The 27,887-nt window shown below is 43.0% G+C and overlaps 1 protein-coding gene across 6 annotated transcripts in view; it reads left to right on the top strand.

Annotated features, from left to right (window-relative positions):
• The window catches only part of NALCN (sodium leak channel, non-selective), a 386,003-nt gene that overhangs the window by 75,119 nt on the left and 282,997 nt on the right, over window positions 1-27,887 (top strand). For 5 of the 6 annotated variants that reach the window (XM_039528280.1, XM_039528290.1, XM_039528256.1 and 2 more), the window contains 2 exons: window positions 14,034-14,173; window positions 16,713-16,841. In XM_039528280.1, coding sequence (XP_039384214.1) covers window positions 14,034-14,173; window positions 16,713-16,841 — 269 coding nt within the window. Of the gene's footprint in view, window positions 1-14,033; window positions 14,174-16,712; window positions 16,842-27,087; window positions 27,114-27,887 lie in introns of those variants that run through there. The other variant, XM_039528300.1, reaches the window with a different exon arrangement.

Here is a 27,887-nt window from a genome sequence, read left to right as displayed (position 1 = left end):
GTATACATTTACATTTAGCCATATTAAAACATATTGTTTGTGCCCAATTTACAAAATGATCTAGATTGATCTGAATCAATGACTTTTCCTCTTCATTATTTAGCACTCCCCCAATTTTTGTGTCATCTTTAAACATTATCAGTGATGATTTAGTTTTCTTCCAGGTAATTGATTAATATGTTAAATAATGTAGGGCCAAGAACCAATCCTTCTTCTTCGAGGAGTGTCCCTGTGAGTGCTCCACTTTATGTGTCTTGGCGCCCTGCGCTTGTAATCGGAGATTTGTAATAGCAGTGCCCTGGTTGGCCGCGCAGCCACGGCAGCCATCTTGTGCTGCTCCGAGCAGCTACCTAGCATGCACTGCCAACTGACCCCTAGTTCCTTCTCTTCTGCCGTTGGCTTGAGTCGGAGCAACAGCAGCGCCTCTTCAGCTCCATAGATAGTTCATATTCCTTTTTTCTTTTATCCTCTAAATCCTAGTTAACTTCGGTTAGCGTTAGTCTTTAATTTCTTCCATTTAAAAAAAAAATTTAGTGTAGTTTTTCCGCCTTCCGCCACCCGGCGGGCCTCCATCAACAATGACTGAATAAAAACGGGCTACCCCATTTTTTTCTACAGCTGGCCTTTCCTCAGGCATGCCTGGCTCCCCTGGATTTAAATGCTGCCTGACCTGCAAGCTATCGATACTTCTTGCAAATGGCCATGATAGAAAAATTCCTCGGGTCAGCCTCCGACCCAGAATCCAGGATGCCTCCTGGCCAACAGTCACCAGCAGCCACCTCAGACAAGGGCTCCACTACCAAGACCGCTTCTCAGGACCTTGTCCCTAAAAGGCTACCTAACACTGGTCTCATTCATCGTCACAGTGAGATCCGCTTAAAAAGAAATTGAATCTATTTCCCTATGTTAAGTTCTCCTCACACCTTCTATGGGCCATCTTAATTATCACTTCAAAAAGTTTTTTTTCCTCCTGTTGATGATAGCTCATCTCAATTGATTAGACTTTTCCTGTTGTTATGCATACTTCCACCTTTTCATATTCTCTGTATGTATAAATATCTCCTGTCTGTATGTTCCATTCTATGCATCCAAAGAAGTGAGCTGTAGCTCACGAAAGCTCATGCTAAAATAAATTTGTTAGTCTTTAAGGTGCCACAAGTACTCCTGTTCTTTTTTAAAAAAGAAATGGTCTCCTGGCGAAAAATCTGCCCCAGTACCGATGGCACCAAGAGCCTCAGACTGAGAGACACTGTGAATGTCCGGTACCAAGACTTCTCGAGGAGCCAAGGACCCTGGTACGGGCAGGCTCTCAGTGAGGTGCGCTATCTAAAGCCAAGCTTCTTAGCTCAGCACTGACCGTGCTGAATAATGTCCCGGCATTGACCGGTGTAATGGCACCACCTGCTGTACATACACAACTCAGCAAGATCTCGGCACCAACAGTTCTGACCCACTCCTCTCAGACTGCACTGCCATCCCCGGCAATGAGCTTCCCAGTACTGCAACTTTTCACCAGAAAAGAAAAGTAAAGAAACCTGGCAGTTTCTTCTATGCCAGGGATCTCCCTATTCGGTACTGATGGTACCCAGCAAGGCCCAGACCAAGCCAGATCATCACCCCAGGGACTTCAGTGTCACCTCTCTCCAGTGATGATGATGAGGAGGAGGAGGACAACACAGGGATGTACACCCCTCAGTACCGAATAGGGAGATCCCTGGCACTTGTAGACGTGTGAGCCTGGCAGATCCAATCCTGGCTGCCACATCCTATGGTCCTCCCACCCACCTGGCCATACTGGGACCCATGGGCCATCTATAGGTCCCAGAACATTAGACCCCCTAAGCCACTGGTCTCCAGATCACCCTGCCCACCCTCACCAATGGACCCAGCACCTTCAGAGGCCCAGAATGACAGGACTGAAGAGCAGGAAGATGCACCTGAAGGAGACACCTTGCCACCTATGCATAGCTCATCTTTGTCTCTAGATGAAACAATCATGCCACCACCCTCCACTTTGGGGGATGACTTCAAGTCCTTTCAGGACATTTTTAAGAGGGTAGCGGACTCCCTCTACATCTCCTTGTCTGAGCTCCCTGAAAACCAACATCTGCTCACTGACATTCTCCAGGCATCCCAATTGGCAAAAATAGCACTGCCTATTAATGCTGCCATAATGCACCCTGCAAAAACCACCTGGCAGACACCAGCCACAGCACCTCCTTCTTGCAAAAGATCAGACAAAAAATATTATGTGCTAGCAAAAAAGACTGAATTTCTGTTTACCCACCCCACTCCACTGGTGGAGGCAGTAAATCAGAGGGGCAAACAGCAACAGTCAAGATCCACCCCTTACGACAAAGACTGGAAGAAGCTAGACCTCTTTCGGCGCAAAGCCTATTCTTCCACCACCTTGCAATTCCGCATCGCAAATTACTCTGCACTACTTGCAAAATATACACACATTGTTTTCTACATCATCTTTTATTGAACATCTCCCAGAGGACAGGAGAGAAGCGTGTAAGTCCAACATTTCTGAAGGCTCTCTCATTGCAAGGACGGTCCTCCAAACCTCTCTCGATTCCATGGATACAGCAGCCCATTCCATCGTGACCTCCGTAATAATGTGTTGGGCATCCTGTCTCTACTTATTGGGATTCCAGAGGGAGGTACCGGCTACGGTTGAGGACCTATCCCACCTTAAAGACTCTTGGCATCTGTCCCTGGAAACAGAAAAAACAGGGCAGGTTTTACAACCAAAAATTCCAGGCTGCACCATACTCTCAGCCCCAAAGGTACTATATCCAGCGCTGCAAACAGAGGCAGATGAGATGAAGGCAGAATCAAGACCAGCCATCCACGTACCAGTCTTCCACCTCCAGACAATCATTTTGAAGGTCTGGTTGAGGGCCTAAGACCTCTACACTCTCTACTTCTAGAACTCAACCCCCACTTTAACACCATTCGGGGACTACTTGTCACCATATTACCCAGTCTGGAACAACATCACCACAGACAGATGGGTCCTGGAAATTATCCAGTAGGGTTACTCCATCCCATTTATTCTGTCCCACCTACCAACACCTCTTCCCCGTCCCTCTTCAGGACCCCTCTCACAAGCCCCTATTACAATAGGAAATAAACCACGGGGGGCATGGAACCAGTACCAGCTCAACACAGGGGAAGAGGATTTTATTCCCATTATTTCTTCACTCAGAAAAAGAATGGCAGATTGAGACCCATTCTGGATTTACACAAACTCAACAAGATTGTGAGAATGCAGTGATTCAAAATGGTGATCCTATCGACGATAATTCTGGCATTAGAGAAAGGAGATTGGCTTCTGTCTCTCGACCTATAAGACACTTACTTTCATATCATCATTCATGCAGCATACAGAATATTCCTATGCTTCACTCTAGGACATCAACATTATCAATACAAAGTGCTACCCTTTGGTATGTCAACCACCCCAAGGGTCTTCTCCAAGGCAGCTCACCTCCACAGACTAGAGGTGATGATTTTTCCATACCTGGACGACTGCCTGGTAAGAGCATCAACACAGCAGACAGCACTAGATACCACACAAACCACAATAGCCCTCTTTACAAATCTTGGGATTCAAATAAATGTTCAGAAGTCCACCTTGGTCCCTGTCCAACAGTTGGAATTTATAGGGGCCCATCTCGACTGCCTCACAGCAACAGCGAGTTACACCAACAGCGCTTCCTCAACTTAACCACTCTGATTACTACGGTCATGGACAGCCCACAAATGTCAACCAGGACATGCCTACAACTTTTGGGGCACGTGGCCGCTATGACTATTGTTGTCAGATATACCAGACTACATATGAGATGCCTACAAACCTGACTTAGCACTTGCTATATACCACACAAGCACTCCCTCAACAAGCGGCTCACTATGCCCCGCAAGGTAAAGGATTCCCTTGAGTGGTGGACATACCCACAAAACATCTGTTCAGGTGTCCCATTCCAACCAAAAGCTCCTACAATAATGATCACCATGGATGCCTCCCCCATGGGATGGGAAGCTCACCTGGGCGACAACATGATCCAGGGTCATTGGTCAGCAGCAAAGCCAACTTGCATATAAACATACTATAACTAAGAGCAATCAGAAATGCATGCAAGCATTTCCTTCCTCTAATCCACAACACTACTATCAAAGTCCTTATGGACAACACAGCATGCATGTTTCACATAAACCGCCAAGAGGGAGCCTGATCATAGGCGCCAACTTTCCCTCTGCCCGGTGGGTGCTCACCCCCCCCCCCGCGCACCTGGCCATGCCCCTTCCCCGCCTCTTCCAGGCCCTTAATCGCCCTCGTCCCACCTCCATTCCACCCCTTCCCCAAAATCCCCACCCAACTCTGCCTTTTCCCACCCCAGCCCCGCCCCCTTCCTGCCCCCATTCCATCTCCTTCCCCCAAATCCCTGCCTCTGCCCCGCCTCTTCTCTGCCTCCTCTCTTGAGCACGCTATGTCCCTGCTCCTCCCCCTCCCTCCTGGAAAGTCATAAGCGCTGCCAAACAGCTGTTAGGCGGCGGGCAGACTGGAAGTGCTGGGAGGGAGGAGGAGGATTTGGGACATGGTGCGCTGGGAGAGAGAGAAGGAGGTGAGGAAGTGGGGGAGCTTGGTTGCCAGTGGGTGCAAAGTACCTGCTAATTTTTCCCTGTGTGTGCTCTAGCCCCGGAGCACCCACGGAGTCGGTGCCTGTGAGCCCGATCATACTCTCTATGCATGGAGGCAATACACCTCTGGATTTGGTGCATCTCCCACAATGTAGACATCTCATTTGCCACAGTTCACAATGCAAAGTGGCCACAATACTGATCCACTCTCTGGGCAACGCCCTCCTCATGAAATGGGAGGAACCGCTAATGTAGGCGTTCCCTCCGATTCCACTTCTGAGTCGGGTTATACACAGATCAGGCAAGACAAGTCCAGGGTCATTCTCAGTGTGCCTACATGGCCCAGACAAACATGGTTCGCAAACCTGAGACAGATGGCAGTGAAACCACCTTGAATCCTCCCATTAATACCTCACCTCCTGACACAGGACTCAGGATGCGTCAATCACCCCAAATGAGCTCTTCTCCATCTCAAGGCTTGGTTTCTCCATGGCTACTGGGTATTGACAAAGATTATTCTGAGGAAATTAAAGACATACTCTTGAACAGTCACAGACTAAGCTCACGAAAAACATATACACAGAAATGGACACAATTTCGCGCCTGGTGCGAGGCTAACCATATTGCTCCATGGTCAGCCCCACTGCCCAGGGTTGGCCCCACTGCCCAGAATATATATTCGGTCTTAAAAAATCAGGGCTATCCAACAGCTCCATTAGAGTACATCTCACTGCAATCATCTCGTTACATGATAACGTGGATGGAGGCACTCTCTTTGCTCATCCAACGACTAAGTATTTTCTAAAAGGCATGATGAATACCTACCCAACACTAAAAGACCCTATGCCCATGTGGGACCTTAACCTCGTCCTCTGTAGCCTCATGGGGAAACCATCAGAACCCTTAGCGATTTGTTCTTTGCTACATCTGTCTATGAAGGTGGACTTCCTCTTTGCCATCATGTCGGCAAGAAGGATGGAAGTGCTAAGTGCCTTATTGGCACACCCACCTTATACTACATTCTACAAAGACAAAGTGATCCTACGGCCGCACCCCAAATTCATACCCAAGGTAGCCTCGCCCTTTCATCTAAATCAGCCCATATACTTACGTATGTTTTTCCCGAAACCACATGCCGACAACAGGGAGTCTTCTCTTCACATGCTTGACAGAAGAGAAGGTTACTCATCTTGTGCTGTAACTGAAGTTCTTCGAGATGGTTGTCACTGTGGGTGCTCCACTACCCCCCTCCCCTCATCCCCTCTACTTCAGAGTTTCACGCTGATCCTCTGGGGTAGAGAAGGAACTGGGGGTTGTTTGGCTGCGCACGCTAGGTAACCTCTTGGAGTGATGTGAGACAGCTGCCGCATGTGCGTGGCCAACTGGGGCACTGCTACTACAAATCTTCGATTACAAGCTCAGGGTGCCAAGACACCTAAAGTGGAGCTCCCATTTACAGTTACATTTTGAGACCTATCAATTAGCCAGGTTTTAATCCATTTAATGTGCAGTGTTAATTTTATATAGTTTTAGTTTGTTAAGCAAAATGTCATCTGGTACCAAGTCAAACAACTTACAGAAATCTAAGTATTTAGATAGTAGTCAACACTATTATCTTTATCAACCAAACTCGTAATCTCATAAAAAAAGATATCAAGTTAGCTTGATAGGCTGTATATTCCATAAACCCATGTTGATTGCATTAATTACACTAGCCTCCTTTAGTTCATTGTTAATCAAGTCCCATATCTGCCACTCCATTATTTTTCCCAGGATCAATGTCAGGCTGACAGGCACAACATTAGCTTTCCTCCAGTCTTCTGGACCTTCTCCAGTGCCCCAAGATACTGTATACTTAAATTAACATTAATGGTGCAGCGAACTCCTTGCCAGATCTTTTAAAACTCTTGGATGCAAGTTATCTGGACCTGCTTATTTAAAAATGTGTAACTGTAATAACTTTTGTTTAACATCCTCCAGAGATATTAGTGTAATCAAAAGTGTTATCACCATATGATGAGACTGCATCATCTGTTTTTTCCCAAATATGGAACAGAAATATTTATTGAACACCCCTTTCTTTTTTGCATTATTTTTGATAATTCTACTATTTCTATTTAGTAATCCATTGTCAGGATTCTTTTTATTCCTAATATATTTAAAAAACTTTTTATTGTCCTTAACTCGGCCGGTCTTTTCTCTTTCTTATCAATTTTCTACAATTCCTAGCTTCTGATTTATATTCATTACTATCAGCTTTCCCTTTCTTCCATTTGTTAGATATATATATATATATATATACAGCTGCCTTCACTTCGTCTCTAAACCAGGTTGGTTGTTTAACTAGCACAGATTTCTTCATTATTTGTAGGGACTGTAGCTTTTTAGGCATCTAGTAATGTGTTCTCACATGATTCCTAATTATCATTCACATTTTTCTCATTTAAATTCTTCCTCCCATCTGATTTGGCTCATAATTGTTTTCAGCTTTTTTAAATTGGCCTATTAAAGAGACGTGTGTGTGTATATACACATAAATATATTACTCGTCTGGACTTTATTCTGCTTGTACATTATACATGTGATCAAGTCATGATCACTCATACCTAAGCTACAATTAATTTTCAGTTCTGTGACCAATTACTTTTTATGTGTTAGGACAAGTTTTAATAGAGAATTCCCCCATGTTGGCTGCCATGCTTTTTACATAAGAACAGCCATACTGGGTCAGACCAGTGGTCCATTTATCTGAGTATCCCGTCTTCTGACCATGACCAATGCCAGGTGCTTCAGTGGGAATGAACAGAACAGGGCAATTAATAAGTGATCCCTTCATTGCTGTTCATTCCCAGCTTCTGGCGCTTTGAAGCTTAGGTTTGCATCTCTGATCATCTTGTCTAATAGCCATTATTCTTTTCTTAACCCAATTATACTTTCGCCTTCACAAGATCCACTGTCAATGAGTTCCACAGGTTGACTGTGTGAAGTAGCACTTCTTTATGTTTGTTTTAAACCTCCTGCCTATTAATGTAACTTGGTGACCCCTAGTTCTTGTGTTACAAGAAGGAGTAAATAACACTTCCTTATTTACTTTTTCCACACCAGTAATGTTTTATAGACCTCAATCATATCCCCCTTAGTCATCTCTTTTCTAAGCTGAAAAGTCCCAGTCTTTTTAATCTCTTCTCATATGGAAGCTGTTCCATGCTGCTAATAATTTTTCCCCCCTTTTCATGCCTCTTTCCAATTCTAATATATCTTTTTTGAGTTGGGACAACCAGAACTGTGTGCAGTATTCAAGGTGTGGGTTACCATGGATTTGTATGTGTAATGTGTAGTGGCATTATGATATTCTCTGTCTTATTATGTATCCCTTTCCTATTGGTTCCTAACATTGTTAGCTTTTTTGACTGCTGCTGCACACTGAATATGTTTTCACAGAACTATCCACGATGACTCCAAGATCTTTTTCTTGTGTGGTAACAGCTAAGTTAGACCCCATCATTATGATTTCCTATGTGCATTACTTTGTATTTGACAACACTGAATTTCATCTGCCACAATAGTGAGATCTCTTTGTAACAATTTGTGATCAGCTTTGGACTTAACTACCTTCAATAATTTTGTATCATCTGCAATCTTTGCCACTTCACTGTTTATCCCTTTTTCCAGATCATTTATGTATATGTTGAACATCACTGGTCCCAGTACAGATCCTTGGAAGACTGCTCTATTTACCTCTCTCCATTCTGAAAACTGACCTTTAGTCCTATCCTTTGTTTCCTGTCTTTTTAAGAAGTTACTGCTCCATGAGAGGTCCTTCCCTCTTAACCCATGAGTGCTTATATAGCTTAAGAGCTTTTGGTGAGGCTTTCTGAAAGTCCAAGTACACTATATCCACTGGATAACCCTTGTCCACATGTTTGTAGACACCCCTGAAAGAATTCTAGTAGATCGATGATGCATAATTTCCCTTGACTCTTCCCCAACAAATTGTGTTAATTTATTTGTCTGGTAATTCTGTTTCTTTACTGTTATTTCAACCAGTTGGCCTGGTAGTGAAGTTAGGCTTACTGGCCTGTAATTGCCAGGATTGCTTTTGGAACCATTTAAAAAAATTGGCATCGCATTAGCTATCCTCCAGTCATCTGGTACAGAGACTGATTTAAATAACAGGTCACACACCACAGTTAGGAGTTCTGCAATTTCATGTTTGAGTTCCTTCAGAACTCTTGGCTAAATTCCTGGTGACTTATTAGTGTTTAATTTATCAGTTTGTTCCAAAACCTCCTCTTCAATGACACCTCAATCCTGGACTGTTGCTCAGATTTGTCACCTAAAAATAATGGTTCAGGTGTGGGAATTTGCCTGACATCCTCTGCATTGAGGACTAATGCAAAGAATTCATTTAGCTTCTCTGCAATGGTTGTGTCTTCCTTCTGAATTAGGAAATTGCCATCTAAAATGATTTAGTATTGGCAAGCATGACACCTTCAGCATATGTCATTCAGATTGAAGTCCCTTGTGATCGCACAGTTTTTTCCCCAAACATTGAAGATAGTTGTGTAAACAAGTGGTTATTCTGGTTCCTAGTGTGATTTGGTGGTCTGTAGCAGACACCAACTAGTACCCCGTCTTGTGTTTTTTCTGTTAGGACATTGATCCATGAGCATTCATGATCATTTTCTTCTGTGTTATCAGTGACCCAGAAATAACTGTCATTTTTTTGTCATAGAATGCAACTCTCCTTCACTTTTTGCTCTTCAGTCTTTCATAGATAGGTTATAACAATTGATTTTAACATTCCAATTGTTCTAATCATCCCACCAGGTTTCAGTAACACCAACTAGATCAAATTTACGTTAATAAATGAGCAGTTCCAATTCCTTTTGTTTGTTACCCAGACTGCTAACTAGTGTATAAGCAATGCAAGAATTTCTTCTCTTCATTTTCTCTGGTTCCTTGATCAATTTTGTTCTTAACATCTTGATTTTGTGCTACCTGAGCACTCATCTTTTTTTTACCTTCCACTTTTGCTATTAGTTTAATCCTGTCCTGATTACTCTAGCTGGCCTGTCCCCAAGTAAATTGGTCCCTCTTCTACTGAAGTATACTTACTGTTCTACATTTTCAATTTTTATTTGTAAAAAAAAAAAAAAATTCAGGAATTTCTCAGTGTTTGGAAAATAAACATTAAAATTGGGATGAAATTAGGTTTAAAAAAATTAAAATGAAAAATTGAGGGGAAAAAGAAAAAAATTCTTAATATACACATTTTACTATAGTATATAATTGAACCTTTGGACATAAAAAAATATTTTTTGTCTCTCTTAGAGCTAGTAGTTGTTCCAGTAATCCTGGTTGGCATATGCTCACATAATTTTCTTCTAAGTATCCTCACTCATGTTGAGCCTCTTGCTATACTGGAGGTAGTCCAACTTTGAAAATAAATGCTCTGCATCAATAGATCCGGAAGGTACACTCAAAACTTGCCGTGCCACTTTGCTGAAGTTGGGAAATGTGTCTCGATAACTGTTCCAAAAAGCCAGCACATCCAGTTTCACATTGTCATGGTTAGGCATGTTCATGTAAGTACTAAATTCCCCTTTCAGATTTGAAATGTAATCTTTAGTGGCAAATGGTTGAAATACTCTGGCATAATGGTCATAGTCTGCTGCAAAATTCACCTCAAGGAAGGGGTGTAACTCCTGGATGACATTCCAAAAAGAATTTTCACCACCAAACACATCGGTGTTCAGATTACAAGCCATGGTCTTCTCCCATTTTTGAATGCTTTTGTGGTTTTCTCCTGTTCTGGGATTGGAAGGATTTCTGAAACAGCTGGGTTGTCTTGCCATTTGTTTCTCCTTTAGCTTTTGTGCTTAATTCACCTGAAATTTTGGTTGTCAGATCAGGTAAACGTGTATTGGCAAACGTGTTGGCAGTAGTTGGAGAAAACACCAGTATTTTCTATGTGTCACACGGTGATTCCAAATTTCAACAACGAACATTACCTACGCGTGCAGAATCTGGCCATCATTTTGGTAATTTGCCAGTCTCTTGAGAGAGTTTCTTCTTTAGAACCAGCAAACTCAAGATTATCTAGGAGATTCATTAGCAAAGTCCACATGTTATTTACATGATAGGCAGTGAAGTACAAGCTCATGCACTGAGGTTGCTAATTGGCAGTTGGCTCTGCACTCATCTCACACTATATAAAACAAAGCCTTCATCTTGTTCATATACTTGAAAATGGCCCCAAATTCACTGATGCAAGATTTTACGTCTTTCATTTCTTCCATAGCAGTGGCTGCTGGTAGAGCAATCTTAATCAAATGAGCAGGACAGGTGATACGGAGCAGCTCTGGTTTCTGATTTTTATCTCCTGTGCAAACTTAGCCAGCTAGGAAGCAAAATCTGTGTTAGTTGTGGCCACATTTTCCCAAGTTAGTTGGTGCATCTCAAACATGTCAGTTATTGCTACATCAACAAAATGGGTGTCAGCAGAGGATATGAATGTCATGTCAGCACAAAACAATGCAGGTTTATTCGCTTTGAAATAAAATACAAAAAGAAAAGGCCAAGAATTGGACAGTCCTAAGCATCAGGAGACTTGTAAAACATCAGACTAGATACCACATTTCCATCAGTTTAGGTACTAAAGCATTGTCATTTTCTTTCAAATACTTACGAGTGAGGTTATCTGCATTAGGGAGGGGTTTTGCTGCTGGACAGTATTGTCGTACAAAGTCACCAATAGGCCCTTCTGCAATTAACAGCAGTTGTCCTGTGAAAGAAAGCGCATGCACAAATTCATTGACACAATCATGCTGTGACCTCACTGTAACAATGCTGCCCTTGGTGGACACTTCTGAGAGTGCCAATTCAGGAAAAATTGCTTAGAGCAGGGCAGTTACAGCGCAAAGCTGGAGTTCCTTTACTATTAAGGCAAACCAAACTAGGCAAACAGAGAGGATTTCGGTTTTACCCCACTGCCTAACCACAAGTCACACAAGCAATTCCCTTAGACACTTCACTTTCCCAGTATCACCACCAGTGCCACTCATTATGGGGACAAATGGTTATGATAACCAATACCCCAGTAAAAGAAAAAAAGTTCTCTCGATCCCAAAGGACTAAGCCCCAGACCCAGGTCAATATACAAGTTAGATCTTACCCACAAATCATGCTGTTGCCAATCCTTTAGAATCTAAAATCTAAAGGTTTATTCATAAAAGGAAAAAGATATAGATAGAGCTAAAATTGGTTAAATGGAATCAATTACATACAGTACTGGCAAAGTTCTTGGTTCAGGCCTGTAGCAGTGATAGAATAAACTGCAGGTTCAAATCAAGTCTCTGGAGTACATCCACAGCTGGGATGGGTCATTCAGTCCTTTGTTCAAAGCTTCAGTTTGTAGCAAAGTCCCTCCAGAGGTATGAAGCAGGCTTGAAGACCAGATGGAGGAGCTGCAGCAACCTTTTATACTCTCTTGTCACATGCCGTTCCTTTCTTTGTTCCAAAGACAATCATTCCAGCACATGGCAAGAAAAAACCTTAGAGTTCTGTCCATAGGCATGTCCCTGCATACCTTGCTGAGTCACAGGGTGTATCTGCCTTCTTTTAATGGGTCATTTGTATAGCTGATGGTCCTTAATGGGCCATCAAGCAGGCTAGGCAGTGCTGATGCCAAACTGTTTGGGGTGTCACCCAGAAGCATAGCACAAGTTTGAAAAACAGACAGTATAGAGCCAATACTTATAACTTTAAATACAAAAATGATAGCTGTACACAGATCATAACCAGCAAACCATAACCTTGTCTTAGACACCTTATTTGACCCCCTTTTATACAAGATTTGGTGCTACTACAGGACCTTGGTTGCAACAAGGATTGATATGGTCCCAGTTTGTGTCAATAACATCACACTCTCTTTCATTAAGGCCCTGGTGAAAGCTCCTGATATTGGCTATCCTGAAGCTCTCTTTCTTCTTTAAGCTTCTTGTGTCACTTGCTTTCAACGTGCTCCTTTATTCTGTCGTCATGAGCACTGACCTCAGTGCTGCAGTACTTGCAGCACAATGCATCCTCTTCACTCTGATTTTTATTTTTCTTGAAAATTGCTAAGCACTGGTTTCCTTGTTGGTAGTCAGGCATACCTTTATGTTTTCACCTTATGTTTACCTTTTTACTTTATCTGTGGAGGACTGATTGTTTAAATTCAGTGCCACACTAAATGGATGCAAAGAAATAGGTGGGCAGTGTCTCCCTGTTAGCCAGTCATAGTGTGATATTAATGTTGTTTGATTTTTCCAATCTCCACCATGTGTGTGTTCTGTGTTTTACACTGCGGAACTGCTTCAGTCTCAGAGCTGCAGAACACAACAATTGTGTATTGAATTAGTGTTTAATAAAAATAAGTAACCCAAAAAATATTGAGTGGATTGATAAATGGGTGTGAATTAGTAAAAACCAAACTCCTTTAATAAAAAAACCTGGTAATTTAACAGTGAAAATAGGTAAAAACAGAAAGCACGGAACATTAGGTATACTATATACTGTATAGTCTCCTGATCCCATAGAACATTTTTTCCCAAACTTGGGACGCCGCTTGTGTAGGGAATGCCCTGGTGGGCTGGGATGGTTTGTTTACCTGCCCCGTCCGCAGGTTCGGCCGATCGCAGCTCCCACTGGCCGCAGTTTGCCAATGTTCCATGAAAGCAAAACCCTTCACCCTGCGCCACTTACCTAGCCAGTGACTGACTTACAGAATCTTCTGCTTTCTGTCTTCCTTTGCTTGTGGGACAGGAAGGATCTTACAAAAGATAGCTTGGATATTCTTCTTCAGAATGCTTCCAAATTCCCTGAAGTAATCTATTGTCTGCAAGATATCCCACAACGCAGCTGGCTAAGTGTGTGCATTTTTGTAACAGTGAGAATCTATTCATGGTCTTTGCAACATTTTCAGATGTTAATTTCATTAACTGGAAAAGAAAACTTTTCATTCTTAGCAAAGAACAGGGAGAGAGAGAAAGAGCCATATCAAGAGATCCCTCTTCAAGACTTCTTGCATACACAGCTGGAAGTTTTTTGAGTAGTTTGAGTTAGAAGTATTAGAAACATGGGTTGAATATATTTTTATTTCTCATTAAGATAATTCAAAAATGGCTGAGGGGATTTTTCTTAAACTTTCTTTAAAAGAAAGAAAAGTTTAAAAAGGAAAATTTCAATCCAAAAGGGACATTGAAAGTGAAAAATGTTATCATGAAAATAGTCTTGCTGCCTTCATAAATGTGAATCCACAAAACAAACACTGTTACAAGAGTACTGATGTGGACTGTGCAGGTGTAGCAGAAACACCCCTCCCCCTCTTTTGATCATAGGTGTTTGAAATCGCTGAGATAGTTGATCAGATGTCACCCTGGGGCATGCTGCGGATTCCAAGGCCTCTTATTATGATTCGAGCATTCCGGATATATTTTCGCTTTGAGCTTCCAAGAACCAGGATAACAAATATTTTAAAGTAAGTGAATAATTTATCTGTAAATATAAATGCAAATTAAAATGTTCTTTAACATGATTGTATAAGCAGCTGGGAGGAGGATTGTTAGATTTAGAACTGGACAACAAAATGTCAGAATTGTGCATTTTAGAAAAATATCAACTGCCAATATAAGAGAGACAGAAAACAGTTAATGTTTTTTGTGAAAAATTTTGATCTGCTCCAGTGACTTTTACATATTGGAAGGAGCATCTAGAGATAAGTGTGCATGCTCCTATGACATATATCTTTTTAAAAATAATAAGACACAGATACACACTAAACTAGGGATCGGCAACCGTTGGCACGTGGCCTGGGATGGTTTGTTTACATGCAGCGTCCGCAGGTTTGACCATTAGCAGCTCCCACTGGCTGTGGTTCGCATGCTGCTTCCCGCAGCCCCCATTGGCAGATGCTACAGGTAAACAAACCATCCCGGCCCGCCAGCAGATTTCCCTGACAGGCCGCGTGTCAAAGGTTACCAATCCCTGCACTAAACTGTAATAAATATCATGCATAGCATGTGATGGTAATAGCCAGCTGATACATGGTAGAGCTGTGTAATAAATTGCATTTATCAAGCATGTTTAACCACTTCATCTGCACTCTGCCTACTCACCCAGATCCTTTGGGATTGCTCCTGACATTTCAAACCACCCATCAGCTTCAAACATCCAACAGTTTATCCCGCCCCCCGCCAAAATTGCTCAACTGGCACAAAAATATTTAGTCTTTTCCTTCAGAGATGTCTTCTCGGCCCCACACTCCCAGAAACTACACTGTGCTGAGGCCCAGTGTGGATTAAATTTAGTCTTGGGCCAATAGCAGGTGTTAAGGCCTGGTGTTTCAGGTCCAATAGAGGTTAAAAATGGGAGTTGAATACCTTGGAGAAGAGGAGATTTCCAGTTTTTAAGTGGGATACATACATCTTTTATCTAAACCAGGAAGGTCCTGCATTATCAACTTTAAAATCATGACATTATTTATGAAACGATAATTGAGATCATATTGAGAGTTAATTATCTCTCTCTCCATTTACATTTGGACTCCTGGTGATAAGCTGTCCTATCTTTACAGACAGAGTCAATCTGCATTATACAAAATGATTGATGAGGTGGTGTGGAATAAGGAGTTTATTGGCCCCCTTTGGGGATTAATTTTGCTACACTATCATGTATTCTGTATTTATCAGATTTTTCAAAAAAAACCAATCAGAAAAATATGAGAGTTTTTTATCCATTTTATTATGTCTTTTTTTTTTTTAATTAAACTCTTCTCCTGCATGGCCTGGTTGCTTTAGTTACCATGGATCAGCTTCTCAGCTAGTATAAATCCATGGAGTCCCCTTGCACATTGGATTGATTCCAGCTGAGGACCTGGCCCTAAGTATCCAAATTCACAGATCTCAGAGGGAGAGAGAGAAAATGATAAGTTAAAAATGTATATGATTCAGAACATAAGCCAACCACTATCTGATGTTGATAGGAGCAATTGGAATCTGCTGGAAGCTCAGCACTTTCAAAATTAAGCTATTATGTAGGTTCCAGTATTGATTTAAGCCTAACTTCAGGCATCCCTTTTTGGAAAAATCTTAGCTGCCATTTCTAGTCCAGATATTGAATTTGATAACCTATTTCAGGGGTCGGCAACCTCTGGCACGTGGCTCGCCAGGGTAAGCACCCTGGTGGGCCGGGCCAGTTTGTTTACCTGCCGCGTCGGCAGGTTTGGCCAATCGCAGCTCCCACAGGCCAATGGGGGTGGTGGGAAGCCGTGGCCAGCACATCCTTCGGCCCGCACCGCTTCCCACAGCCCCCATTGGCCTGGGACGGCGAACCGCGGCCAGTGGGAGCCGCAGTCAGCCGAACCTGCCGATGCGGCAGGTAAACAAACTGGCCCGGCCCGCCAGGGTGCTTACCCTGGCGAGCCACGTGCCAGAGGTTGCCAACCCCTGACCTATTTTAACTGTTACTTTTACAACACTAAATACTACTTGGTCTGCATCTTAGCACAACATAATCATAGGGAAGGAATGCCATATTTCAGGATAAAGAAATAGGTCTTTCTAACAGGTGTTCTTTTTTTCATTTATTTTTGAAATGTCAGCTGCTTTTGTCATGTCTTTGTGGATAGGTGCCATGTGATATATAATGGTATATTGTCTTATTGTTTCCTTGTACTTATATGCCTGTCTGTATCTGTTGCCTCTTGCCGAAAATTGCCCTGTGCTGTTCATTCTCTTTGAAGCACCTGGCACTGGCCACTTTCCGAAGACAGGATACTGAGCTACATCAACCATTGGTCTGACCGAGTATGGCCATTCTTATATTGTGTACTTAGATTAAAAGATCTTTGGGGCAGGGACCATAGTTTGGTTGTGTGTTTGAACAACACCTAGCACAATCGGTTCCTAGTCCATTACTAGGGCATCAAGGTGCTGCTGTAATACAAATACTAAAATACATTTTTCTGGAGGTTAGTTTTTATTTATTAATACTTAATGTAATATTTATCTTCTTACCAGGCGTTCCGGAGAGCAGATTTGGAGTGTTTCAATTTTCCTTCTATTCTTTCTGCTTCTGTATGGAATTCTAGGAGTTCAGATGTTTGGAACTTTTACCTATCATTGTGTAACAAATGACACCCAGCCAGGGTAAGTTCATCAATATGGACATTTTGGGGTGTATTCTCTCAATGTATATGGGTAATTTCTACTAATTTTAATGAGTGTAGATTGGACATATTATCTTAATAGACCAAAGCCTCAGTTATCATAAGAAGATATAGCCAGATACATCTGGAAAACAATTGCTACAGTCATTGCTATGGCTATAGGCTGCAGTCTCCATGAAAGTGTGTGTGTGTGTGTGTGTGTGTGTGTGTGTGTGTGTGAGAGAGATAGACACAGACAGACACACATCCCAGCAAAGGGAACTCCGGGGCCATTGTTGCTGAATTGTGGCCTAGATCAAGTCCTTGCCATCAGGTCCTTGTCTGTGCAACCTTAATTCGGCCCCTTGGTGTTTATGCATTATGACAGTCTTCAATTACATGATCTTGTTCTACTTTTTCTACTGGTCCCATGCTTCATTCGGTGCACAGGATGGATGGGGCTCACTTAATGAGCAGCTGTGCAATAATTTGTTTTCAGTGTGTGGATCTCATGCCTAATGTACTGCACACTATTCAAACCCCGCTCTGAAGAGAGAATTATTAATTTCCTCTTCTTTTCTATAGCACTAGTCACTAGAGTATCTAAGTGCTTCATGCCATTAATTAATTTACTTTCACAACACCCCTATGAGATGAAGCTATGGTATGAACTCCATGGTATAGATGGGGAACTTAGGCACAGAGAGACTAAGGTAAAAAATGTCCACTAATTTTGGGTGTCCAATATGAGACACCTAAGATCTGATTATTTAGATTACTTGGCATTATATAGCACTGTATATGTTACAGTCCCAGCTCCTAATAACTTCAGTTGACCCTATGAATGCTCCACATTTCTGCAGATCAGACCCCAGCGTTTTGAGGTAGGCACCTAGAGAATGAGGAACACACAGTTACCAGTGGCAGAAGCCGGGATAGAATCCCATTATTCAGGACAGCATTGCGCTGCCTTAATTGTGAGATCCTCCTTTCTGTTCCTGCAGTCCCCTCCCCTCATTCACTACACACCTTCCAAATTCTGCAACAAATGAAGCAGGGGTCCCACAGAAAACATTCTTTTCAGTACACAACCCTGTTTCATCCCCAGGGGAGCTTCATCTTGTACACTTAATGAGGCAGGGATCCTGTGTAGAAAGTATGTGATGGTTTAATTTAAAGACTGTCTCATAATGCATTCAAATCAGGCAACTTCCCCCTATATGCTGCCTGGGTCCAGTAGGGGGGTTATTGAGAACACAGGAGAGACAAGTCTCCAAGTTCTCAATTCAAGTGCCTGGACCCAGCACAGAATTGCACCAATAAGGAAAGCCATCAGCAGCATCCCCAGGCGGTAGCATGCTTTGTTTTGATGGAATCTTCAGGGTATTTAGCAGCTAAGCCCTAGCAAATGTCTACTGAACACGTGCAAATTGCTGTTTTTCAAAGGCTTATGACTTGACTAAAGTTTGAAAAGATTAACAGGGATGACAAAAGGAGCTTGCTTAATTTAATTTTTAAATTTAATAAATAAAATTGCTTGCTTGACACCAAGGTGACCATCCTGCCAAATTTAAAATCCCTGTTCCAAAGCATGGATATGGTAGAGCTTCCTAAAGAAAAGATTTCCAGAAATTTATAACATGGGCTAAATATTTTACCTAGGTTCATTCTCAGAAATGACTGAAACATTTAGACTGAAATTTGCTGGAAAAATTGTAGCCTGAGGCTAACAACCACCATGGAAAATTTCAGACCAAACATTTCAAGTTTTTTAGCAAAGGTATAAGCTACTGAAAACAAGGTCTTAATGTGAGAAGCATTGGGTGATAATAATAATAACAGGTGATGCTAACAGCCCCATCTACGATAACTTGGATAAGTTGTGCCAAAGGATGGGTGAGGGAAATAAGTCTAGAAATAGCTGAAAAAATGTCAATACAAAGGAAGGAAAGGGCTTATTTAGCACAGAGATTTCCAAGGTGAGTTCCAGGTACCAGTTGGGGTCTGTAGATCATTTCCTGGGAGTCTGCAATAGCTGGTAAGTGACATGATGCTGGCTTCTCCTTGTTTTTGATTGTTTTTAAATGCCTTCGTGCTCCTCAGTGTAAAGAGCAGCCTGGAGTCTGGTAAAAGTAGCTGGAAACACGAAAGACCTTGTCTAGTTACCTCTGCTAGGAGGGATGGGGAGCAGGATCCTCCCACAGGAATCAGAGCTACCAGAGGGATTGGAGCTGCCACCCTGAAAAGGAACATTCATATGGGAATTACATCTAGGGAGGCAGGTAGAAAGAAAGACTGCCTGGGTGGCAAGAGGCGGGGATTCAGAAAGAAACACAAGTGAGGGGGAAATGAAATGAAAACTAAAAGTAAATAATGCTTATTACCTCTTTTTCAAAAAGGACAAAACATTTAACACATTCTGGACAACTGCTAATACAAAATACTGTGTAAATACTTCTTTTCCAAGTAAGCACTTGCTGTAGTAGCTACAGGAATTATTTGATCAAGAAGGGTAGGGATGGCGTCAAAATATCGCTGCTATTTCCCCAAAACATTTCTAAAATCCAATTGTTCCTTTCTATCCAGATTGCTAAAGTTTGTTCAGGTGCAGATCAGCACCCGTTTTGACTACCGCAACCTCTTCTTCCTCTCTAACATCCCTGACCCCCACACTCTACCACTTCCATCCTCTCCGCCTCCTCAGTTATTTTGTAATGTTAACTCTGGCAAATAGAAATACTTCAGTGCACTAAGTAAAGTCTGAGCTATTCCCTCCATCTGTGAGATCAGCATAAGCTGACCTTCTTCCCAAAGGCTGAAAAGTTTTTCTGTTGGATGATACTTCTTTTTTGTTTCTTCTCTTATTTATCTCCTTTTTAGCTGCCAGGCTTCTTTGTTTACAGCAAACACTCTTTTCTTTCTAGGTAATTTTCTCACTCACATTCTCTTGTGATTATCACTTATCTGACTACATCTCTGCTGTTGCGGCTCTTCCCTCATGACTTATCACACTGTTACAGCTCTCTTCCCACTAATATTTTGTTCAGTGGACTTCCTTACTGTGGCACTTCTTTAGCTGATTGCTCTATCTTTTATGCCCATTTTCTTTCTTGTTGGGAAAGTTTTTAACGATCAGAAGAGTGCTGCTTTCTTGTCACCACCAGAGTCCCAGGCAGGTTGCCACTAAGAGGTAATGAGATGCTAAGCCATGCAGGAAGTCCCACCCAGAGGGGCATGAGCAATAGCCCTCTGTGATTTCCTGATTGGTTGGCATTCCCCATGTAAACTGGGAAGCCATTTCTGGGAGTTGTCTGAGCAATGCAGATCTCCGCACTTCCTGTCTCATGACTTCTCAATCTCACATTCTCAGCTCTTGACTATGCTCAGCTCCCTACCCTGATCCCTGGTATATTGTCTTCAGCTTAAGAGCATTGCTGACCCTGGCTTGGGCCGACCCTGATTTTTCTTGCCTCCCACTTTCAATCTGGCGACAGACTTTGACTTTGCAGTTTTGACCTGGCCTGGCTCTAGATTCATCTTTGACCTTCATCCCTGATACTGAATAGCTCACTCTATGCCCACAGGCTGCCCACGACCCAAATCTGATACATTGTTCAGGTCACCTCCAGACTTTGCCCTTCCGCCAATCCTTCAATAGACAGCTAAAGGGCAGGTCCATCTTCCACCTGCATTTCCCAGGTGACCCAACCCCCCTCCAGGAACAAGATGCCTGCTTGCAGATGGAGAATCTCACACTACAGGCCTAGTTAGCTCAGACCGTGGCCAAAGTGTTGGCTTCCATCCAGACTGAAATTGGGAAAGTGACCAGCCCAGGTCCAGAAAGGGGGTACCCCACCCAGGCATCACAGGGGCACCAACCCCCCGCCTTTGAAGAGAACTCAACCCAAACCCCATGGGGCCTCTCCATGCTTACAGATTTCACTTCAGTTACATAGCCTAGAGGGATCGAAGTCAGTTCCCCTGCAGTTATCCATGAGTGATTCTGCTGTCACCGACAATATTATAGACGCAAAGGTAGCCCAGACCCTTCAGCCAAAACCTTCACCGGACCTGGTAGAAACAATTGATAAGTCACCCCTGTCATTTGGTCCAGTAACTCGGAAAACTGTTCTCTTGGAGGCCAGAGTGGGAGAGCGCCATGAGTTATTGCACTTCAGTATGATCCATGCTCTACACTTGTAATAGTAGGATTTTATGTTTGTATTTTGTATAATTTAAATTGAAAAATAAAGAATAATAATGTGGCATGCATTAAATGTATTGGTGTATGATTTGACCATATCCCACCAGCCACCCTTTCTGAAAGCAGAAAGGAATGGCGTAATGGGCGACTGGTAAAGATTCATCAGTCAGAATCTGTGTCTGGAGCTGATTTCAAGGCAGTAACAGACCTCTTAGGGTCACCACTTCGTTGTAGGTTTAGCATTTTAAAATAAGTAAAAGAATGCAATAATTGTTTTCTCTTGCAGTGCAATTTGTTCAAATGCTCTGTGTAAATCAATTCTGTTTTGTGTGTGAATGAGGAATGTGTGTGTTAGAAAATAAGTGTGAAGGCCATCACCAGACCAGATGTTCTAGGGAGAAACCGAGGACAGACACAAGGGCGCCAGGATATTACAACACATCCCTATTGAAATGTCAGAAAAGGGCAGATTGACGACTCTAAAGATGAGACAGGCACCTATCAATGAGGACAAGATAGCTGTGACCAAAACTAGCATGGGGTAATTCCCTGAAAGACTTGATGAAAGAACAAAATAAAGAACGAAAAGGCCAATTTAAGAAAACAAGCACTCGTAAAACAACAATTGATTACAACATGACGGTGCAAAACTCATTGGTCCCAGTGAAGGAAAATCACTATATAAACAGGGTGCCTTGCCATGAAACTTTGGGTTCGTCCTGCCAAGACTTCTCCGGAACATCGTGTGGCAACCGACAGAACCCGGCTCCTACCTAACTGTGATCAACCTAGCTGGCCACTAGATTGTTCCAGACTCTGGATTGGTAACTAGAACATTGACTGGTGGGATGGTGTGTGTGTGTGTGTGTGTGTGAGAGAGAGAGATTGAATGCATATGATAACTGTACCTTCAATAAACATAGTGTATTGCCTTTTCCCCTGAAAAAAGATCCCGTGTGCTTCTTATAAGCATAACACACTTCCCAGTAATACTTAGTATACCATGATTGGGGTAGCGTGACCCATGTATTTCCTGTAGAGGGAAGTGCGTTGACTTTTCTTCTGAATTGTGCTGAAAAGTCTGCCTGCAGCTCCCATGCAAGCCAATCTCTCTCCCTTGGGAAGGGAAATTACTACCCAAGGGGAAACGCAGGGCAGTGGGGGCTAGCCAGAAAGAACTTGCCTTGAGTCCAGGACCCCCTCTCCTCCAAGAAATAGCAGGAGTGCACAACATTTTTGAGAAAAAAAGTGGACATCCAGCCCCCACACTGGGACTCTGATTGTCTCGTAGAGTTGCAGCCTGGGATGAAGGCCCTATATGGACAAATATTCACCATGTCTGAACTAGAGTCAGGAGGACTGGGCCATGTATCTGACAAAATCTCGAGAAAGGATTCATCAGTTGATCTTCCCATTAGGGGCCCCAGTCCTTTTTATACAGAAAAAGGATGGGCTGCTGCACCTTTGTGTGAACCATTGAGCCCTAAATCAGATCAAAATCTACAACCAGGATCCTCTGCCATTATCCTGGAATTGCTAGAGTGTGTGCAAATGGCCAGGATCTTCACAAAACTAGACCTTTGGGAAGCTTACAACTTAGTGTATATAAGGGTCAGAGATGAGTGGATGGACCCAGAACGGACACGTTGAATGCTTAGTAATGTCATTTGGCTTAACAACACCTCTACAACTTTCCAATGCTTCACAAATGACATGTTCAGTATATATTTGATCACCATGTCATCATTTATCTCGATATCCTGGTGTTCTTAGAGAACCAAAGCCAACACTGTTGTCATGTCCAGTCTGTTCTAGGAAGTTCTGTGAAGGCATGAGCTGTATTCCAAACTGGAAAAATGCTTCTTTGACTGGTCTTGCATCAATTTTTTGGACTACATCATCTTCTCTCGGGGCATTCATATGAATCACCAAAATATTACAGCAATCCACGATTAGGCGACTCCCCAGAACCCCGTGAATTGTGACAGTTTAGATTACAGAAACCCTCTTGTGGCTGCCAACTAATGTGCCAAGACTACTTCTGCCCCTGCTTTCCTGCCCTGGCAGCTTAGGACTTTGGTGCCCTGCCTGGTTTGAGCCAGACCCTCTAGCCTGCTGCAAACCCAGAGCCAGGGTCTGAACCACGTCCCCTAACAGCTGTAGGCTTAACTGAAAGCAATTTACAGAAGTGTTCCTGTCTTTAACACTCAGATGTCCAACTCCCAATGGGGTCCAAACCCCAAATAAATCCGTTTTACCCTGTATAAAGCTTATACAGGGTAAACTCATAAATTGTTCGCCCTCTATAACACTGATAGAGAGATATGCACAGCTGTTTGCTTCCCCCTCCCCCCAGGTATTAAGGCATACTCTGGGTTAATAAGTAAAAAGTGATTTTATTAAATACAGAAAGTAGGATTTAAGTGGTTCCAAGTAGTTACAGACAGAACAAAGTGAATTACCAAGTAAAATAAAATAGAACACGCGAGTCTCTGTCTAAGAAGCTGAATACAAATAAAACCTCACCAGTTCCAGTAAGCTTCCTTTTACAGACTAGTCCCCGCTAGTCTGGGTCCAGCAATCTCTCACACCCCCTGTCATGACTGTCCTTTTTTCCAGTGTACATATATACATTCATAAGCATATTCCATAAAGCCTTATGGGGGGCACCGTCAGACTGGGCTTTGCCAGTTTTTATTGGTGGTTTATCACTGACTTCCCTGGAAAAATAGCTCTCCTAACTTCGCTACTATGTAAGACTGTCTGGTTCAGTTGTTCATCTGAAGCCCAGCATGCCTTCATTCAGTTCAAATCCTTTGTGATGGCCCTCATCCTCGTGCTCCCCAACCCAACCTACTCCTTCATATTGGAGGCTAATGCATCCAGCGTGACCCTTGGAGGAGCATTCTCGCAGAAGCTTGGACCCAGCAAGTCTTGCAACCCTATGCATTTTATTCCTGCAAGCTCATCTCAGCAGGAAGAAATTATGAAATACTACATAAGGAGCATTCAAAGATTGGTGCTACCACCTCGAGGGGGCTTTCCCTCTATGCCTGCACCAAGATAACTTGAACTATGCCCCTTGGTACTTCAATACCCCTGGAAACATCCACAAAGTTTTGGACATCGATTTCACTAGATGTCATTGTGGAACTCCCCAACTCTGATGGTAACACTGTCATCTTGATGGTCATGGACTGTCGGACAAAAATAGCTCACTTGCATCTTCTCAAGCTGCTTACCCTCTGCTGAAGTTGCTGGCCAACTCTTGATAAGACATGGTATTCGTCTTCCTGGGGTTCTGGACTACATTGGCTCAGAGTGAGGTCCACAATTTACCTTGCACTTCTGGCACAAAATCCTGTGACTGCTGGACAGCTGCACTTACTATCCTCAGATGGAAAGTCTGAGAGGGTGAACCAGGTACTGGAAGAGTACCTCAGCTGCTTCATTATCATCATAACAACTGATACAACCTCTTACCACTTGCCAAGTTTTTCTACTACAATGCAGACCACCCCTCAGCAGAACAGAGCCCCTTCTTCCAAATTATGGGTTCCACCTGGCACTACGAGCAGGATCGCTGAACTCAGCTGTCTCCGACTGTGTCCAACAAATCCATTTTGCCAAGGAGGCTCTTAAGGACCACCAACAGAATGCAAAGAGAGCTTACAAGTGGTATGCCAACTAGTGGTGCCAAGAGGCCTTGTCCCTCTCTGTAGGCCAGAAAATCTAGCTCAATTCAAAGGATCTTCTGACCAGTAGATCGTCCTGCAAGCTGGATCACTAGTTTTGGACCCTTTTGGATATGCCAGGAAGTCACTTTCAAATTACATGTTCTCCAATCCCTCAAGATACTCCCATGTTTCAATGTTCCTGCTAAAATCCTATGCTGACAACCCCTTTCCTGGTGAACCCCTCCTCCACCTCTGCCAGTCAAAGACCAGGACCATGAAGAATATGAGGTGTATGCTATCCTCGATTTCAGATGCACCCAAGGACACATGTATTACCTAATAGATTGGGAAGGATGTGGACTTGAAGAATACACTTGTGAACCTGCCTTCCATGTCCACACTCCTGACTTGATAAGAAAGTTTCATGAGGCTCATTCAGACAAGCCTGGTCCAGTTCCATCCTGAAAAGGCGGGTCCTGAAGGGGACAGTGATGTAGGAAGCCATGGGCCTAGAACCAGTGCCAGCAAGGGTCAAGGAATGTGCTATTTCCTTGTCACCACCAGGGGCCCAGGTAAGAAGCTCTGAGAGGCAAGTCCTGCAAGAAGTCCTGCTCTAAGGGACATGAGCAACAACCCTTTATGATTCCTTAGTTGGTTGGCATTCCCCATATAAACCAAGATGCCATTTCTGGGAGTTGCCTGAGTAGCTCAGACCTCTTGTGTTTTGTCTGCCTTAGATCCTGCCTCACCACTCCTTGCTGTGACTTGCTTTCATCCCAGACTCCCAGCTCTTGATCTAGGCTTGGTTCTTGATACCTGGTTTACTGTCTTCAGCTTATGACCATTGTTGACCCTGGTGACCTAGCCCAACCCCAATTCTGACCTCACAATTTCAATTTGGCTATGGACGCTCACTTTGCATTTTTGACCTGGGCTGGCCCCAGATTGAACTGATCTTCAGTCGTGACAGTGAGCAGCTCACAACCTGATCCTGACAGGTGATATGATGTTTTGGAACACATTCTCAATCTCAGTAGTGCGGGTGAACAAACTAACTCGTCTTAAAATGGAGCTTGAAAAGTTTGACAGGGTTTCCTGTGATAGCGTGGGACTGGACTCAATGATCCAGGCAGTCCCTTCCAGTACTATGTCCTATGTTCCTACAAAAGACTGACAGTAGGACTGGACTGTCCCCTAATGTATAAATCTAATCATTTAAACAAATCTGCATATTGTAAGTAATTTGCTCAAGTTAATTCATCACAAATCTGAAATTAATTTCAAATCTGAATAGATTCATAAAAAGGGGGATAAATTCCCCAAATGTGCTCTGATTTACACTTGAGTAACCCTCTTCTAGAAAAGGAAGCAGTGCGGGCCGAGGGATGTGCTGGCCGCCCTTCCTGCAGCCCCCATTGGCCTGGAGCAGCGAACCACGGCCAGTGGGAGCCACAATCGCCCAAACCTGCGGACGAGGCAGGTAAATAAACCGGCCCAACCCACCAAGGGCTTTCCCTGTACAAGCGGCGGCCCTAGTTTGAGAACCATTGGACTAGATGACCTCCTGAGGTCCCTTCCAACCCTGATATTCTATGATTCTATGTATGCAACTCTTTCTGTACCGTGCAAAGATGGACGCCGTGTGATTCAAACTACAGTTGTTTCCTTGCCTAAAGAAAATTTTGCAGGAAGCTTCAGTTTCACCTTCACAAATTATAGATTATTTTTTTAATAATGCATGCTGTGACATTGCACCCCATAATGCTTTATAGAAATATGCTTATGAGTGTAAATATGACATAACTGGAATATGTTTTATGCTAGATATGCCATATAACATATCTCTGCAAAGGTTATGATTTACTGGATATATTCATCCTATTTACATGCATGTATCATATTTGTATTTGAAGTTATGAATATTGGCTGTATACTTGTTTGATTTTAAGTAGCCTCAGTGAAGCAGTTGCTCAGCTTCTTGAGAAAAGACTATTCTCAGTAACTGCCCAATCAAGAAACACTTAAGCTAACAATGAACTTTGAGAGACGCCCATCCACATCTGAGCTTTCCTGGGAATGTAGCTCAGCCTGTAAAGTTCTGAGTCATGCAGGGACATGTGACTTGCCCACGTGACTCCAAAACTCCATCTTGTAGCTGGATTCTGCATAGGAGAGGGGAAGGGGTTTCCACCCACAAGAGAGAGTCTATTTAAGCCCTTGGAAACCCCTCCATTTTGTCTTCAGCTGGCTCAAGAGAGAGCCTCTCCACCCCCAAAGGATACCTGAAAGAAACTGGAACAAAGGACAGTAACTACAGGGGTGAGAGTGATTGCTGGACCCAGACTAGAAGGAGGCTAGTCTGTAAAAGAAGCTTACTGGAATGTCTCTGAGGGTGAGATTTCATCTGTAATCACTTTTTACTGTATTAAGCTTAGACATGCGTGTTTTACTTTATTTTGCTTGGTAATTCACTTTGTTCTGTCTGTTATTACTTCGAACCACTTAAATCCTCCTTTTTGTATTTAATATACTCACTTTTTATTTATTAATTAACCCAGAGTATGCATTAATACCTGTGTGTGGGGGTGGGGAGGTGGGAAGAGCTGTGCATATCTCTCTATCCGTGTTATAGAGGGCGAACAAAAATTGAATGAGTTTACCCTGTATACGTTTTATACAGGTTAAAATGGATTTATTTGGGGTTTGGACCCCATTGGGATTTGGGCATCTGAGTGCTGGAGACAGGAGCACTTCTTCTTACACTGTTTTCAGTTAAGCCTGCAGCTTTTGGGGGACGTAGTTCAGACATGGGTGGTCTGTGTTTGTAGCACCCTAGCATGCCTGGCTCAAACCAGGCAGGGCACTGAAATTCCAAGCTGGCAGGGAAAACAGGCTCAGAGGTAGTCTAGGCACATCAGGCGGCAGTCCCAAAGGGTTTCTGTGATCCAACCCATCACACATGCAGTGCATGAAAGCAAGAAAAATAAAGTAATTAAAGCCTCTCTTCACCCAAAGTAGTCACAAACAAATGCCTCTGGGCATTAGATTAAAAGAGGAGGACTTTTAGAAGAATCATAAGGAGTAATATACCAAAGGTCAGACTAAAACTTATGTTAGGAACATTTCCTGTTTGGATCACACACAGGAACAAGTTTTGATGATAAAA

The sequence above is a fragment of the Mauremys reevesii genome, linkage group 1, assembly GCF_016161935.1.
Source record: "Mauremys reevesii isolate NIE-2019 linkage group 1, ASM1616193v1, whole genome shotgun sequence".
In the NCBI taxonomy this organism is placed as follows: Eukaryota; Metazoa; Chordata; order Testudines; family Geoemydidae; genus Mauremys; species Mauremys reevesii.
Note: the sequence above shows the minus strand (reverse complement) of the source record. Positions and strands in the feature narration are given on the sequence as shown.